Source organism: Callospermophilus lateralis, chromosome 11, assembly GCF_048772815.1.
Source record: "Callospermophilus lateralis isolate mCalLat2 chromosome 11, mCalLat2.hap1, whole genome shotgun sequence".
Taxonomy (NCBI): Eukaryota; Metazoa; Chordata; class Mammalia; order Rodentia; family Sciuridae; genus Callospermophilus; species Callospermophilus lateralis.
In genome coordinates, this window is record NC_135315.1 from 32615256 (window position 1) to 32633529 (window position 18274).

At 42.6% G+C, this 18274-nt stretch overlaps 1 protein-coding gene and 1 non-coding gene across 2 annotated transcripts in view; both read right to left on the reverse strand.

The window, feature by feature from the left end:
• Tex14 (testis expressed 14, intercellular bridge forming factor) overlaps nucleotides 1–18274 on the reverse strand; it is a 76104-nt gene that overhangs the window by 42139 nt on the left and 15691 nt on the right. Inside the window, exons 3-10 of the mRNA XM_076870244.1 lie at nucleotides 17962–18076; nucleotides 15968–16133; nucleotides 14904–15040; nucleotides 9759–9840; nucleotides 8117–8247; nucleotides 6651–6764; nucleotides 5363–5486; nucleotides 4089–4267 (exon numbers count right to left, since the gene is read on the reverse strand). Of these exons, the coding sequence (XP_076726359.1) occupies nucleotides 4089–4267; nucleotides 5363–5486; nucleotides 6651–6764; nucleotides 8117–8247; nucleotides 9759–9840; nucleotides 14904–15040; nucleotides 15968–16133; nucleotides 17962–18076 (1048 nt within the window). The remainder of the gene's footprint in view (nucleotides 1–4088; nucleotides 4268–5362; nucleotides 5487–6650; nucleotides 6765–8116; nucleotides 8248–9758; nucleotides 9841–14903; nucleotides 15041–15967; nucleotides 16134–17961; nucleotides 18077–18274) is intronic.
• On the reverse strand, nucleotides 10203–10306 carry LOC143411058 (U6 spliceosomal RNA). Its single transcript, XR_013092781.1, has one exon. It is a non-coding gene; the product is annotated as a U6 spliceosomal RNA (small nuclear RNA).

Here is an 18274-nt window from a genome sequence, read left to right on the forward strand (position 1 = left end):
AAACCATGAAGTTATAATACCTAATACTAAATTTTTGGATATATTGCTGAATAGTAGATGTGGCTTTGTGTAGTGTGAGCAGTATGGATATGTACACACTTGCATATTTGATGCTTAAATACATACTTAATATATAAGTGTACATCTTTAATGTATAAATTTAATGTGTTTGCATAATCATTACACAATTATACAATAAATTAATACAGGTTATATTAATATCACAGAAAAGGCAATTTGTTTTGTTTTGTTTTTGCTGCGCTGGGGATCAATCCCAGGGCTTTATATATGCTCAATCACTGAGCCCCCAGAAAAGCAAAGGAATGTTGTATTGTCAGAGATGGAGATGAAGCAGCAGCATACAGGACTCTTCAAGTTGGAAGGGAATTCTAAGAGGGAAACACCCACCTCTCTCAAGGGTGTCTAAAGCTTTGGCAAGGGACAAGTAATTTATAATCCAGGTTTCTTATTTTCTTTCACCTTCCTCTCCTATAATCCTTTCTTCCTTCTCTGTTAAAGCCAGCTGTGTGGGGATCTTCTTTTCTGGCTGTCATGGTAGTAAAGTATTTGTCTGGGCTTTAGCTTTGACATCATTAAAATTACATTTGGCCTCACCTATGTGACACCACTTGAAAAAAAAAAAAACCTCTAAAGATTCCATTAAGAAAAAGCTGAGGAGTAGGAAACACTGCTGTTATTACTTTTACATCAAGAGAGAGTGCTGACCCTTGACAATGACATTCAACAAACTAATATGCCCAAGTAGAGTGTTACCAAAAATAAATGTGAAATTGACAGTTTTGTTTTTGTTTTTGTTTTTTTTTTTGATTCTTGGATAACCAACTCACATTATCAACTTTCAAAAAAGGATACATTGTTATAGTTGTGACTACAATTAACATTTCTGCCTAAAATTCTGAGCTCGGGCTGGGGATATAGCTCAGTTGGTAGAGTGCTTGTCTCACAAGTACAATGACCAGGGTTCGATCCCCAGCACACACACACACAAAAAATCCTGAGCTCAATAAGCCCAAATGAGAATCTATACTTTCTTGCCATAGCCATTGACCCTGGTTACTTCCCACCCCCTCATCTGGATAGTTGATCCCATCTTCCTTTGCATTTTTGATCCACTGGCTCCACCCTATGGCCTCCCAGCTGATCTTCTTGCACTCAATCTCCCAATCCATACTGCCTCTGTGGCCTAGAGGTATTTCTCCCACCTGGCTCTAGATCTAGTTATGCCTCTAACCAACCAACTGGGTAACTTCCCACCATCCTTTAACCTCTTCAGGCCTCATATATAAAAGGATAAGGATGGCCTGAGAGTGTAGCTCAGTGGTAGAGCCCTTGCTTAGCATGCTAAGGGCCTGGGATTGCAGCACTGGAGGAGGGGTGGGGACCATGCCCAGACAAACCATCTTCATTTCACTTTAGGATTCACATTTCTATGGGACAGCAAAAGCTGGTGCTCCATCATTGACCAATAGTTTGAATCTTGTCAGCTTTCCTGAAAAGTTTCTGGTGGTGTTATTAACAACAAAAAAGTCCAAACTCCTCAGTTCCCACTGGTCTGGAATTCACAGTCAAAGTGGTCAACTTTGGACCTTCTGTGGACCATTTTTCCTTTAGCTAGATTCATCTAATCATTTAACAATGACTTGACTGAGCATATATTATGTGGTTGTTGAAGACAGTGATAAACAAGTCATTCTGCTCCCTGGGAATTCACTATCTAGTAGGGCTTACACACTAAGAAGAAGTGCATGTGAGAAAATGGATGTGAAAAGTACCTCGGGAATATGGGTATTGATGCAGCTTCAGGGGATGTGCTGAAGTGAATTTAAAAGAAGTCAACATGAATTCTGCTGTCATGTATGACTAAAAAAAAATAAAAATAAATTGTATGGTAAAAAAATAAAAATAAAATATGAAAACAAAAATAAAAGAAGTCAACATGTGCAGGTATTCCAGATGGGGGAACAGCACTCCAACAGAATAGAATGAAAGTGGTTTCAAATGGCCAGTAGGAGTGGGAAGGGATAAAGCTGACACTGCAGGTAAAGTCCCACCTAGGACGGCTTCTGCACCTTGCAAAGGTGTCTGACTTGATCTTGCAGACAACAACAAAAGTTATTTGTTTGCTGATTTTGTTGTTTTTGGTGCTGGAGATTGAACCCAGGGCCTCACATATATTAGACAAGCATTCTACCACTGAATTCCACCCCCATACCTTCCCTGAAAGTTTTTTTTTTCAAGTATGTGTGTGTATATATATATATTTTTAGTTGTATACGGACACAATGCCTTTACTTTATTTTTATGTGGTGCTGAGGATTGAACCCAATGACTCACATGAGCTAGGCAAGCTCTCTACCACTGAGCCACAGCCTCAGCCCCCTAAAAGGTTTTAACTGAGACTGAGAATAAATATTCTGAGGCTTAGCAGCTTGGCTGATGATAGTCATCTTGCCTCTGCCTGCTCCCACAAAGAAAACTACAACAGCTCTGGGCACATCCTCACTACTCTCCTGCCTCTTTCTTGCTCCCTCAGAGTCCCTTCACGCACAAGAGGAAGAGCAATCTTAAATCACTCACTTCACCACAATGTTAAAAAAAAAAAACAACAAAACAAAACAAAACAAAACAACTCCTTCCAGAGCATCCCAGTGGCTTAGGTTTAAAGTCAGACTCCTTGATGAGGCCCATAAGACCAAGAAAAATCTAGCTCCTGCTCTCTTCTACAGATATAATGGCAAGTCTGGGGATGTGAAAATCTTTCAGTTTCATTCACTCAGAAAACACAGGCCGTGGACTGGGGTGCAGCTCAGTGGTGCAGTGCTTGCCTAGCATATGTGAGGCACTGGGTTTGATCCTCTGCACTACATAAAAAAATAATTAATTTTAAAAAATAGGCTGCATGCCCACTGTGTGAAGGCCTATTCTAGGTACCTGGGATACAGCAGTGAATAAAACAATCCCTGCCCTCATGGAGCTTTGCATCTCATGGAAGAAATAAATTACAGAGTATGTGAGAAGCAAAGACCTGTTGAGAGACTCAGAAACAAAGCAAGAGAGAAGGATGGATGGGAAACATGGATAAGAGATGGTAGGGGACCTAAGTAAGGCTTACTGGCTGAGCAAGTGGCTGAGGCTTCTCAGCAGAGCAAAACCAACACTGGGCCAAAGGCTCAAAGTTGTGGATGGCAGCAAAGAAGTGTAGAAAAGATCCTCTTCCTCCTAAAGTCTTGGGTAGAACATGGAGTCTGCCCCCAACTCTCAGGCAGCCTTTGACTCCAGCCCAACAGCAAACTAAGCTCATGCACCAGCCCTTGAACGAGGGTGTAAGAGTACCTCTCTCATTGTTCTGAGATCCTGAAGTCAGGAAATGACTTTAGTATCCATGTAGGAGATATGTTAGACCAAAAAGCTCACTGGCACCTATCATCTTCTCTCACCTACAGCTTGGGCATGTTTCCCAGCCTCCACGTAGTAAGAAAGTGCCTGGGCTCTGTCCATGGCAAATTGGGATATTGTGACATGTCCATTTTAGGCTGCTCATTCTTGCTCCCTGGTCAGCAATGCAAAGAATGCAATAGAGGACTGAGGCGAGTCCTTTCCCTTTCCATTTTGGCACTTTATCTTACTTGCAGCAGCCCCAGTTCCTAGTGCTGCACATGGAGGTGATTATGCACTTACTGCCTCAGAACGCAGAGCTACCCATGGGACGAACACATAACAGTGCCCACTTCAACGCACATGATAGATTGCAAGGTAAGACATACACCTCAGTTGTGCTAAGCCACTGAAAATTTTGGAGTGGGTAGTTAGAGGCTTTACACACCATGGCTAACATGGGCTCTTGTTACATATTTACTAAAATGAGAATGTCCTGAGCAGAAGTAAGTTCTCTAAAGTCTCTGCAGGCTTGGAAGACAAGACAAGCCATTTGGAAAATCTCTTCTACCACTGATGCAAAATTTTGCCCATCAATGAAGAAACCTGCCCAGGTCAGATTCTATCTCTACAGAAAAGGTCCCCAGGAAGACCCTCTTCAGAAGAAAGCCACATTTGAGGTTGTAACCCACCTTTCCATCATGTACTCCAGGTTCGTCAGTCTTGCTTCCCCTGTGGAGACGATGTGGACAGCGTAGGAACTGAGGGAGCGGTGGACAAACCCTCGAGAATGCAGGTATCTCAGGGCATCAGCGATCTGGAGCAGTAAGGGCACAATCACCTCCATGTGCAGCACTGGGAACTGGGACCGCTGCAAGTGAGAGATAAAAGTACCAGGGACAAAAGGGAAATACTCACTAAAACTGTAGGATCCTTTGTAATTTCCAAAGTTTTTTCATTTGATTTTTATAGCTATCTGGTATCCCAATGTATAGGTGGAGAACCTAAAGTTCAGTGAGGTTAGGTGACTGGCCTGAAGTCCTACTGATCCAGGCCCCCTAGCTCTAAACCTAGATTCCTTCAGCTAAGCTGAAAGTTCTCAAAGCCTGGTATATACCTGCAGGGTCAACCTTGGGGAGACTTTCGGGGGAAGTTCCTCCACTACTACCAGTAAACATGTCCTGGGCCCCTCTCTGTCCAACCCTATGCTCTTGAGAGACTCTAGAAGCTCAAAGGACCCCACAATATGCAGGTAAGCAGTCCAGATCCTATACCAGTCAGACGAACCAGAATGATCACCCTAAGAGGACAGAAATTTACTCTCATCAATGTACCCAAGTGATGATTTTCCTTCAGAGAAACAGCTTTTTAAGGCGATGCCCTCAGTCATGGAAAGAAAATGAAAAACAGAAAGATTAGGAGGTCCTCAGGCAGAAGGACTAGCAGGCCATGTGGGAGAAGGATCCTTTTTGGAGGGTCTCTCTTTATCCCCACCCAGTTCTAACGACTTGGTCTTTAGAACAAATCATGGAGAAAGAGAAACCCTCCATGAGCTCATTTTGAAGCCATATGCCAGCCCAAAGCACCCTTGCCAGGAAATCTGTTCCCCACCCTCAAAGAAATCTGAGAGGCAAGAAGGGAGGCCTCTATACAAACCAGGAGAGAGCCCAAGTGAAAAATGTAGGAAAACAAAGCTAGTGGCTTTGTTAGCTAGAAGTGTGTTCATTGTTCTGAATCTGTCAAGCTCTTAAACAGTGAAAAAGCAGAACTGACAATAACAGCATCACATTAGTTCTAATCATGTGCCTGTCAGCTTTAAATGGCATGTTACACAGCCCCAACAAAGAAAAAGGCTTTGGAAATGTATCTTCTAGGCACAAATGGGGAACCCTGTGCTGAGGCAGGGGAGAGAGGGCAGGAGGAGTGGGGAGGGCAGCTAGGCAGAAATCATGGAACAGTCATTTACTCGTTCGTGGAGAACACTGAACAGAGTGCCAATGGTGATGCGCTCATACACAAGCCGGGTCTTCTCCAAGTCCTGGGATAAGCACACAGCCATCAGCTGTAGCAGGTGAGGGTGCCGCAGCTTGCTGAAAAACAAAAAAAGAAGCTTCAAAAGGGGTCCAAGGGTAGAAGGACATGGTGTCCTTTCTTCTGAGCCCTCTGAATACATTCTAAACAGTTACCATTGTACATAGCATTTTTCAAAGAAACAGAATATGTAAAAGGCTCAGTGGCCCGTGCCTATATTGCCTATAATCCTAGCCTGAAGAAGGAGGATTGCAAGGTCAAGGCCAACCCTGGCAACTAGCTAGACCTTGTTTAAAAATTAAAACAAACAAACAAAAATGGCTGGGGATGAAGCTCAGTGGTAGAGTACCCGTGAGTTCCATTTCCAGTACCACAAAAAAAAAAAAAAAAAAAGGAAATAGGGATAGAGGTCTCTGTTGGTGGGATCTGTGAGAACAGTGACAATGTTGCTAAGAGCTACTGAGCAAGATGAACCACATATGCAAGAAATGCATTCCTATACTCATTTTAGAAATGAGATAACCAATGTCAAAAAAATGTCAGGAACTTGCCCAAAGTCACACAACCCACTCACTCTCACACCAAAGCCTACTCTACGCCTACAAACCCTTCCAGCTCACCAGCTGACTTCTCCAAAAGGAAGGACTTGGACTCTCTGAAGACCTCTTATAACAGCTGTGTGGCAAATTCAGGACAGAGCTCAATGTCCAGCCCAGGGTCTTGGTGGCCCTAGTGTGAAACCATGAATCAAGAGCCTAACCCAGCAGGAGCTGAAGGACCTAACCCTGGAGCCACAGGAAACCTAAGGAACCCATGGCATGTCCTGAACGGCAGAGGTATGGTTCTCAGATGTCTGGATCTCATGCACAGCCATGATCTATGAAAATAGGACAGCCACATTCTCTTCTGATGAGCAGAGGGCCTTAAATGAGTAGCTTCAGGGCTACAGCAAAAAAACGAGATGGGCCAAGAGGCTGGACCATCCAGAGACATGTGTTATGTAATAGCTGACAGAATTGAGTCTCTTACCACCAAAATTCCCACCCCTCAGATTGTTCATTATTTCTTTCTCTTTCTTGGCAGCCTTTGGAAGTCAAGTCAATAAATTATTCCAACAGTTAGGAAATGCTGAGGCTGAGAAAATGCTCCATAGCCCAGGGATAGCCCAACACACGGAACCTGAGTCTGTACAGACCCTGACCTGTAATAGGCCTCCTTCTCACCTGCTGTGCTCCTGCTCAGCAATCAACAAGTCAGCCAGCCGCAGCCTGCTGCAGTGAGGGTGAGTGGGGAGATTCAGTTCTTTCACTGTGACCCTGCTCCCATTCCACACCAGGCTACAGGGACAGGAAAGAGCATGAACAGAAGGAATGAGCAGCCACAGCATCAGTGAGTCTTCCCAGCCAGGAGTGGAGTTCACACAGACTTTGTGACATCCCTATTCCCACCACCTCCAGGTCCTAAAGCATCCTGGGGAACTAGGTGAGGTGGTTAAAAAAAAAGAAACCAAAAAAGGATTCAGAAAGAGTGTTGATCAGGTTGGGTATTTTGTTTTATTATCTTTGGGTCAAAGAAGAGGGGACTTCACAATAAATCCATGGCCGAGGCAGGAAAACAAGAGGACAGAAGGCCTTACAAATCTGGCAGAGATCTTTTTATAAGAATTTTTCTTCTAAACAGGAAAGAAGCAACCAGGATCAAGGAGCTCAGAGACCTTGGCTGTGGGATCCCCTGGAACTCTGCAGGGGCTACACCTCTGAGGACTGAAAATACCCCAGGGACTTTTGTCATAACCTGTTGCTGCCATACTCCTCACCTAGATTTGATTGATGACAGTCTCAGCTGATGCCTGTTCTAGCTTCTCCAGAAGCCTAATATCCTCTGGCTTGCAAAAGAGGCAAGACAATTACCACTAAGCTGCCTCTAATTTTTTAGAAAGCAGAGAAGTTAAGGCCAGGCATGTTGGTGCATGACTGTAATCTCAGCAACTTGGAAGCCTAAAGCAGGAGAATCACAAGTTCAAGATCAGCTTCCGCAACTTAGCTAGACCCTGTCTCAGAGTAAAAAAATAAAATGGGGAGCTGGGGTTGTAGCTCAGTGGGAGAGTACTTGCTCAGCACATGTAAGACACTGGGTTTGATCCTCAGTACCACATATAAATAAATAAAGGTATTGTGTCCATCTACAACTAAAAAACTAAAAAATAAGTAAATAGGGCTGGGGCTATAGCTCATTAGAAGAGCACCCCCTGAATTCAATCTCCAGTGCCAAAAAAGCAAGCAAGCAGAGAGGCTGAAATACTGTAATGAATAATCTTTCAGAACTCAGTTCTCTCCCAAAATGACATCTGGTGATCTATGTAAATAGCTTATTTGTTACAAATAAAATGTAGAAGAGTTTGTCACTGGCACCTAGTAGGTAGAAAACAGCAACACTTCTCAATATCCTATGATGCACAAGACTGCCTGTGTATCAACAAAGGATCATCTGGCCACAAAAGTCCACAGTGAGAAACCCTGATTCAGACATGCCTTCTTCCTTTCTATATTTATATTGTGCAGTACTGGGGACTGAATCCAGGGCCTTGCACACACCACGTAGGTGCTCTACCACCAGGCAACATCCCTAAACCTTCATACACAAGAAGTCACATGCAGCCCACTCTTCCCACTAGCCAGCTTCCACTTACTTAGTCATGACCATGTAGGGGCCACTGAAGAAAGAGAAAGTGGGTTCATCATCAGCTTGAATCACTTCCTTTTCTCCGATTACCGGAAGAGATCCTAGATAGGCAAGTTGCGTCCCCCCTGTGAGATAAAACTGAAACCAAAGCACAGCTTTAAATCGTGGGGAACAAAGAGGAAAAGCAAAATACTTCCAGAATCTTGTCACACAACTAAAAATGATGCTAACTGCCACTTACTACACTGCTGAGTATCCAAATGCACTATAACTTATTCCTTAATTTACATTATTCTCCCTAGAAACCCTGCAAGGTTGTAACACTCTTTCACTAATAAAGAAACCGACACTCACAGAAAGAAATGAGATGCCCAATTGAAGTGCTATGGATGGGAATGAGGGGCCTATTGTGACCCCCTCAGAACCCAGGCCTATGTGTAGCCAAAGCCCACATTCCTCCGACCTCTACCACCCCCTAAGTCGCCTCAGCCCAAGGAACAGAATTTTGAGCTGTTGTAAAACAACACTCACTCACCCAGCAATGTTTCCTAACTATTTCTGTTAAAGGTAGACTCAAGGACCTAAAAGATACTATCTGTCCTCAAAATATTCCTCAATTAAAAAAATCTCAATTCCTTAAAATCATTCCAGTATGCCTGTAATCCCCATAATCAGAAGCCTAAGGCAGGAGAATGGCAAATTTGAGGCTAGCTTGGGCAACTTGGTGAGTCCCTATATTTGAATAAAAATGGGCTGGGAATGTAGCTCAGTGGTAGAGTGTGGGAGGCCAACCTTACAGGTGACTGAGTTACACTCCCCGGCTGGGTGCTGAGGTGCTCAGTCACAGAAATGTGTGTGCCTTGCTACAGGCCCATGGGTGAAGCTACGCTTACCTGTTCCTTTGTAATATAACCCCTTGCCCTGTTTAGGATAGAATCTTCCATGGAAGTGCCTTGTGTGTGTCCCCTTCTCTTACTGTGCCCTTGGGTGTGGCCTATCCAGGTGTCAGTCAACCTGCTGACAGTGGACATCATGAAGATAGACTCAGCCCCCTGAAACCTGACCCCTTGCCTCATTTAAATAACTTCTCCTCAATAAAAGGGGTCAGCGCGTGCTCTTGCTCTCTTTCCGCGGACTCGTAAGGTCAGAGGAGCCGTCACAGCGACCCCAAAGAAAGAGGTATTTGTGTCTCTTGTGTGGTTACTTCGTGCAGCCCAGTTAGCCCAGTTTAACTAGAGTGACCCCTGAGCCTTTTAGTCGGGAGGACAGAAACCCGGCAGTAGAGGGTCCCTGAATTCAACGCCCAGTACCAAACAAACATCCCAACCCTGCCCTTCAGGCTGTGTGTGGAAAGGCAAGGTCATTAAGAGGCAAATCCACAGAGATAGGACAGTGTGGCTCTCTGGGTCCTTTACTCAAAATTAAAAGATCATCTTTTAAACTCCTCAAATTTAGCCCAGGGTTATTCAAGGGAACTCCCAACTTTTTTTTTTTTTTTTTTTTTTAACCATTGTCAGTAAGAACAAGGACATTATGAAATACCTTTCCTTCAAAGGGAAAGAAAGGAGCAAAAAGCTTTGGTGAAGATAAGGAAGGGAACAAAGTTCAGAGAGGGGGCCACAGACTCTCAACCATTGGCAACCTCTTACCTTCCCAAATCCAAAGCTGTAGATATTTTGGGCAGAAATGACTCCAGCTTTAAGCAGCCGGTTAGGAGAGCCATTCGGGTTCCTAGAAATGTTTAAAGAAAGAAAAAAAATTAGAATTAACAACACATATCCAGAGAAAAATTACTAAACCAAGTTTTCAGAATGTGTAGTGCATTTTGCTTTGCCAGATGACTTAAAAAAAGAATGTAATCTCTTTTATTAGAAGATATACATTAAAGACCTTGGACAATATACCTGTAATATACCAGCAACTCGGGAGGCTGAGGCAGGAGGACTTTGAGGACAGCCTCAACAACTTAGTGAGATCTCATCTCCAAATAAAAAGAAATGGGGCCAGGGATGTAGCTCCCTTCAGATGGTGGGGAAGAGGATCAGTCCCTTATTCTAGATCTGCATCAACATTAGCTACCAATAGCCACAATGAAAAATATGGCACTTTTCACAAATCTGCACATAATCCTTATACAAGGTCCATGCTAATATTCTTTTCATACCAATTTTAGTCCGTGTGCTAGCTAAGTGAGCATGACTGCTTGATCTTTCTCTGTGTGTGTGTGTGTGTGTGTGTGTGTGTTTGTCTACAGATTGTATAGTAGCCAGTCTCTAAGAAGGAATGATTCTCACTTCCTGGTATTCATATCCCTCAAAGGTCAGACACATAGTTATCTCAGTAGGATATTGCAGAAACCATGGAGTATCACTTTCAAGATGAGATCTACCACGACTTCTGCCCTGATCTCTCTTGGAGAATCACTTGCTCTGGGGGAATTGTGTGATACTGAAGTAGTCCTATGGAGAGGTCTGACACCCAGTAGCAATTTTCTAGTCATATGAGAGCACCATCTTGGGAGCCCAAAATGACATCTTGACTGTGATCTAGCTAAGCCGTTCCCTGATTCCTGACTCACAGAAATTTTATGAGGCAAAAATGTTTAATGTTGCTAAGTTTGAGGGCCAATTCATTATGCAGTGACAGAAAATGAATACAGATGGCCAGAATTGCAAAGAATATTAAAACATTTATTCTCAAACTTTCTCATTTTACAGATGGGAAAACAGAGCCCTGGTTGGGGAAGACTGCTAGCCTGAAGTAAGAAAACAGCGGTAGAAACCAGACCTAGATGCTGCTCATGTAGCTACTTCTCTTCCTGTATACCACACCCAAAACACCACCTGCACACCAGGGCTCCATTAACTGGAGGTACCCTGAAAGGAGTGGTAATACCTTATATTTCTTTGGCTCCTGGAGCCTGGCATTATGTCATGAACGTGGTAGCATTATGAGGAGCCACTTCAGAAAACACTCTAAGTCCAAATTCAAATCAAAGAGAGCTTTATTTACCTGGCCAGGGACTGTCACCCACTTTTAGAGACTGAAGCCTCTGTGGGAGAACAGCAATTTCCTGGCCTGTGTCTTGGGAATTTAAGGATGAAAACCATAACTCAGGGGCTTTTCTCAGTGTCATACAAGCACGCAAGTTACAGAAGTTAAAAAAAAAAAAAAAAAAAAGCAGTCAGCTTAACCACATCTCAGGTCCAAACAAGTGTTAGACAACTGTATCCTTAGTTTCAGCTGAGCAGGGGCGATAATCTATTTTAAATTCATGTAGACCTATAAATGTATTCAAACTCAGGATGTAACACACCATGACCACCATCATATCCTGAGTTGGGTACATTCTATGGGGTATAAAGTAAAGAAAAACAATTTTTTAAAAGACAGCTTTCTTTTAAAAAATGGGTCATGCAGTTAGTTCCCTCTTCATAGGAGCAGTAACAGAAAACTAGAATGGAGTCTAGAACAGCTGAGATGGAGTCCCTACGGCCATACTTTTTGTTTATATAGCCACAGTGACTCCATTCCTGCTATCCCAGTACTAGTAACTTATTTGATGCTTGCAGTTATCTCATTTACTCATCATTTTACTACTGATATCTAAAAGCCTTATGTCTACTTTAGCTAATACAATTGTTCACAACTATATTGATTTAACCTTGCCTATATCTATATTAACCTATCAGCCTATATTTATCTATAACTATACTGGCATATTGACTTAACACCTTTCACCATTCCATCTTTTTTCCTGTGGCTTAAATCCTATGTCTTACAGTTACATGATTTTATTATTATTACCTAGGCTTACTCCTGATGAACTTTTCCATGAACTGATGTCTTACTGTTGCTTATCTAGGTTATCTTACCTTATTCCTATAGTCTATAACATATGTCTGTGACTTATTGGTTATATGGATCAGTTCACACCAAGACAGTAAGTACTGAATTAGTACTTGCTAATTGAGTAATTTTTGCTCAGACTAAAGGAAAAAACATTCTACTGCCACAGAAGCCAGTTCCTCTTCTTGACAAATGGCAGAGGCTGGAGGGACAGTGCATTCCAAGCTCCAGCCTGCACCAGTTCTATGAATCTCCATGTGCCACTATTCATGAACAGATGTAGACATTGTACTTAAGTACAGACTCTGTCTCCTCAGAAGTACAGACTCTGTCTCCTCAGCAACTCTTCAGTGCCAGGCTGGCTCTTCCCTGCTTTAACCTGCCAAGCAACTAAAGAGAAGATTCTGACATCTAGATGGAAGTAAATAAGACATCCTAATTTACATCTGATGGCCCAGCATCATCACTCTCAGTCAGTGTAGATGACAGCCATGTCACATTATTTGAACAGACACACTATGAGGTAAAGGCTCTTCTCCTACATCACCTCAGCAGTGTCCTCTAGAAACCAAGTATATGTACTTATACCTCAAAGATCTAGGAGATAGTGGACTGTTTCTTGTCCATGGAAACAGACTTGGAGCTGGCTGTGAGGCTGAGACTACCAAGCAGCAGAATAGCAGGTGTCACTAATAAGGCCTCCCATCCTCCTGGGGCCCCTGGGCAGCATTTGTGGCTCTTTGAGGGTGTGAGTTCTGACTAAGCAACAGAGTAGACTGTTTTCTAAGAGTGACCTGGACAAAAATTATAGTTCAGACCACTATGTTTTGCTCTTATCTAAATTTCTCTATCCATATCTATGTAACTAAACTTGTTTGCATGAAGGGAAGAAAAAACTAACTCCAGTTATCTACCACCATAATTACCTGTTCTTCTCAATTCAGTGCTTTTATTTTCTTTTCCTATCCAGGTTCTGATATGGCACCACTCACAGATCTAAGAGGCCAACTCTTATTTTCAGGATTTGTGTGGTTTCTTTTTTTAATATTTATTTTTTAGTTGTAGTTGGACACAATACCTTTATTTCACTTATTTATTTTTATGTGATGCTGAGGATCGAACCTAGGGTCTCGCTCGTGAAAGGAAATTGCTGTACCGCTGAACCACAACCCCAGCCCTTGTGTGGTTTCTTTCTATTAAAAAAAAGGAGTGGGCTGGAAATGTAGCTCAGTGATACAGTGCCAGCCTAGCATGTGTGAGGCTCTGGGTTCAATCTCCTGCACCACACACACACACACACACAAAAGATGGGTAATAGAATGGGGAGCAGTAAAGTAGAGGAAGAGAACCAAGAAAGGAAGAGGGGAAAAAACAGGAAACACTGGAAAATGAAATGGACCAAATTATGTTATATGCATGTTATGAATATGTACCAAATCCCACTATCATGCATAATTATAATGTACCAATAAAAAAGAAAGTTCCACAAAAAAGTTGGCAGTTACATTCCATTTTATTTTCCATTAAATATTCTATTCACCCCATAGTTAGAATGTTTCATCTTTTTAAAATGGAAATTGAGATGTGCCACTCTAAACAAATGCTGTCTAGGTTATAAGTAAAATTTTACAAGTTTATCAACACTTAAACTTGGATTTTCCAGCCAGATGCAGTGGCACACACTTGTAATCCCAGCTAATCAGGAGGCTGAGGAGGATCTCAAGTTGAAGGCTAGTATGGGCAATTTAGTGAGACTCTGTCTCCAAACAAAATAAAATAGTAAGACTGGGTGTATAGCTCAGTGGTAGAACTTTCCAGCACCAGGAAAACAAAACACTTGGGTTTTCCTTTCTGGCTGGCCTGTGAACCCACCCTCCTTGTACTGAGCCTCTACCTAGCACCAGGCTGCTAAGGGTTAGCGGTGATCAGTGAGGGTTACTGTCTGCCTAACTAGGAAAATGGAGTACACATACAAATAAAATGATTACAATCTGAACTATGAATGGGAAAACACATGCAAGGGACAGGGACAGGAGATGAAGTAGGATGGGTTGACCTCACAAGGAGTTTATCCTGATAACAAGGAAGGTCCCAAAGAGTTTTTAGTAGAGTGACACATCTCAATTTCCATTTTAAAAAGGTCATTCTGCCAGGTACAGTAGTGAATTATCTGTAATCCCAGATACTCAGGGGGCTGAGGCAGCAGGTTCAAAACTAGCCTCAGTAATTTAGTGAGGCCCTAAGCAATTTAGCAAGACCCTATCTCAAAAAATAAAAAGGGCTGGGGATGTGGTTCAGTGATTCAGTGCCCCTGGATTCAATCACTAGTACCAAAAACAACAACAACAACAACAAAAAAAAACCACACACACACAAAAAAAAACAGACAGCACTAGTGACACACACCTGTAATCCCAACAGCTCAGGAGGCTGAGGCAGGAGGATAGCAAGTTCAAAGCCATCCTCAGCAATTTAGCAAAGCCTTAAGAAACTGAGCAAGATCCTGACTCAAAAATAAAAATAAAAAGAGATGGGGATGTGGCTCAGTAGTTAAATCCCCCTGGGTTCAAACCCCAGTTATAAAACCAAAAAACAAACAACAACAACAAGAAAACACAGAAGAGTCAGCCATCTGCCCCACTGCCCAGCTTTCTGCTGGGCTCCTCAGATCTGAGAACTTCATTTTCTGCTAACCATGGGGTGATTCCCACTGAAACCATCTCCTCTAAACCTTCTGAGAGGGAGGGAAGAGATGGCTGAAGATGTTCCTCTGGCCAATCTTTATCAAGGGCATGGGTTCTCTTTCCAAGTTCATCACTTTTGGTGGGCCGGATGCCAGAAGGTAGTGAGGAGGCAGAGACTGAAGCAGCCCACAATCCAGGGCTCCCACACAAAAATGCTGGGAAAATACAGAACATTTCACTCTGGCTTGAAGCCATACTCACCCCTGCATGAGACCCCCAAACCAGGGCGGGCTGCAAATGAGCCGTTGAGGGGAGTCTATCTTCTTCAGAAGGTCATAAGAGAAGCCCTGGATGATGGCCTGCATGTGTGAGGCACAGCGCTGCATAAACTCCACCATCTGCAACACAAGACAAAGACACTCAATGCTGGCCACACCAGCCCTTAATGGGAATTGGAAGCTTGAATGTGAAGATGAATGGTCTGAGGAACTGAGAGCTCCCAACAGGTAAATCTCTGGAAAAGGGAGGCTCCAAGTGATTTTCTAAAGATATGAAATGATTTCCAGGGAGAAGACTTGTCAATGATTTCCAACTCCCTTCTTCAACAGATGAAGAAAATGGGCAGAAAAACCAACAGCTAATAAGCAGGAGAGCCAGAAGTAGGGAAGGAGACTGGATGCGACAGTGCTCACACTATACATGACCTTTTGTTTACATTTGTTATGATATTTAGTCTTCATTAAAACATATCACAGTGCTAAGTGAGGTAGTGCACACCTGAAATTCCATCTACTCAGCAGGCTGAGGCAGAAAGACTGCAAGTTTGACATTAGCCTCAGAAACTCAATGATACCCTATTGCAAAAAAACATGTACTCTATTTGTTTGTTTGTTTTTTTCAGTGCAGGGCTCCCCAAAAAACAATACATCACACCTGCCAGTGTGTGAACTTAAGCAGGTTACTTAATGTCAACAGGCCTTAGTTTCTCTGTTTATAAAATGAGGAACATATTATTGTCTACCTGAGAAGTTGTTGTTAGATTACAAGTAAGTTACTACATGAAAAATATTTAGAACATGAGTCCTAGTAAGTAGTAGTTAAATGGGTTAGACAAATTATAAGTGTTCTCCATTCCCACTGCACAGATGACTAGAAAGGTTCAATAGACTTATCCTAGGTTTTACAGGGTAATTTGCTTTAACCCAGGCATATGTGTCTAACGCCAATGTTAAGACTTGCTGCAAGCCCTGTGCTGCACCAGGATACTGACTCTCAACTCAGTGTTCTTCCACTGGGTATGACTGCAAAGTGGGATCCATACTTACCGGGGTGCTGCGATCCTTCCCTGCTGCCAAGGCCCAGGTCTGCGGGTTTCGACCCTTCTCGTCATGGAGCCGCAGGTCACCTCCTGCATCCAGCAGTTTGCTAAGGATCCACTGATTTCCTGAAAATGCTGCTGCATGAACAGGTGTGCTCCCATCAAAGCAGCGGCTGGGAGTAGGAAGGGAGGAATTGTACAGTGAGTGTCCATGACAAAACTCCTTCCTTCCAGGATGGAGGATTCAATACATAATACAGGGCTCCCAGCTTACACTGGCAACCTTCAGTGATTATTCACGATGCCCTGGTCTGTGCCAACAGGAGCTTAACACTCATCTTTTTTCCATCATTAACTTTACCCTCCAAGATATTATCTTTCCCATGTCCATTAAATAAGGAAAAAAAAAGGGCAAGGCTGAGGTTCATACATAAATATGTGTCTGACTACAAACTATAGTGTTCTTGCCCTAGCACCCCCTGATATTGACTGCCCTTTCTTGTCTACAGTACCCTAGGGTCAGACTGGTCAAGCACAGAAACCGGAAACCATCTCTCATGTGCAATTGTTCTGAGACAAGCATCGTGGCGCACAACTATAATCCTAGGGACTAAGGCAGGAGGATGGCAAGTTCAAGGTCAACCTGGCTAACTTAGCAAGACCCTGTCTCAAAATAAAAACCAAAAAGGGCTTAGGATATAGTTAGGTGGTAGGAAGCCTGGAAGAGCACCCCTCGATTCGGTTGTACCATCAAAAAAGAGACAATTGTTTTAGGCGCCACCCCTCCTTAAACCTTGCAGTTGAGACCCATAACGCATCGGCATAACCAATTCAGATAAGGATCTACACCACACACACAAAAATATCATCAATGCCATTAAACTATGTGAGACAAGGTATGGCTTTTATTGTGACTAGGATATGGTGACGGTGTGATGTATAGTTAGTTTCTTAACCTGGTTGCACATCAGAACCACATGGGAAGTTTTGCCCTTTAGTTGAAAAACAAACACAACTAGGATAAGGAGGATGGAAGGGAAAGGAAAAGAAGTTAACAAAGGAACAAAGAAAAAAAATTTTTTTAAAACCTTGCAACTCTAGGCTAGAAGCAGTGGTGCACACCTGTAATCCCAGTGGCTTGGTAGGCTGAGGCAAAAGCAAGGTGCTAAGTAACTTATTTAGAGACCTTGTCTCTAAATAAAATACAAAATAGGGCTGGGGATGTGGCTCAAAGGTCAAGTGCCCCTGAGTTCAATCCCTGCCGCCCCCCCACCCCGCCGCCAACACACACCAAAACAACAACAAAAAACCTTTGCAACTCCAGATACACAGTTTTCTTGTCCAAAGGCAGCTACTATTACAAGTTTTTCTATCATTTCAGGATTTTCTATGTATATACAAAAGCGTGTGTTTCCCACCTAAATTTTTTCATTTAACACCTTGCAAGGGAGTACAGGTCCAAGTGGAATCAAAATACATAGTTTACTGGGTCGAAAGTTCAAAGCCAACCTGAGTGACTTAGCAATATCCTAGGTAATTCATAAGTGTCACAGTAGAATGGATAGAGAATAGTGATGGGAGGGGAGGGGAGGGGAGGGGGGATAGGGAAGGCAGCAGAATACAACTGACACTAGGATTACTGTATGTATACACATGGATGTACAACCAATGTGATCCTGCAATCTGTACACGTGGAAAAATGAGAATTCATACCCTATTTGAATCAAATGTATGATATGTCAAGATCATTGTATTGTCTTGAGCAACTAATAAAAAAAACATAATTCATAGAGACCCTTTCTCTAAATAAAAAATAAAAAGGGCTGGCGATGTGGCTTAGTGGTAAAGCACCCCCTAGATTCAACCCCTGGTACTTAAACAAATAGGGTTAGGGATATAGCTAAGTGGTAGAGCATCCCTGGGTTTTATCTTCAGTATGAATGTTGAGGGGATTACCCTTGAGAACACTTATTTTCTAGCTACTGATGTTATTGTACTTACTGATTTGGGTCTGATCCATAATCCACCAGAACATCAACTACCTTTGTAAGGCCCAATAATGCTGCAACAAAAAGTGCTGTTTGGCCCAAAGAGTTAACTGCATCAACATAAATTCCTGCAAAAGCAAATACAGAATTAATGTAAACATCAGAAATCTTCCTAAAATGAAACTAGAAAATTTCAATATAAAATTACATTATATTTCTTGAATTACTGCTGTGAATTTTAAAAAATAAAGGGTAGATGGATCCATTTTAACACACACAGAGGGGCACAAATAAATTAGAAGGCAAACCTAGTGTTTTATTTATCA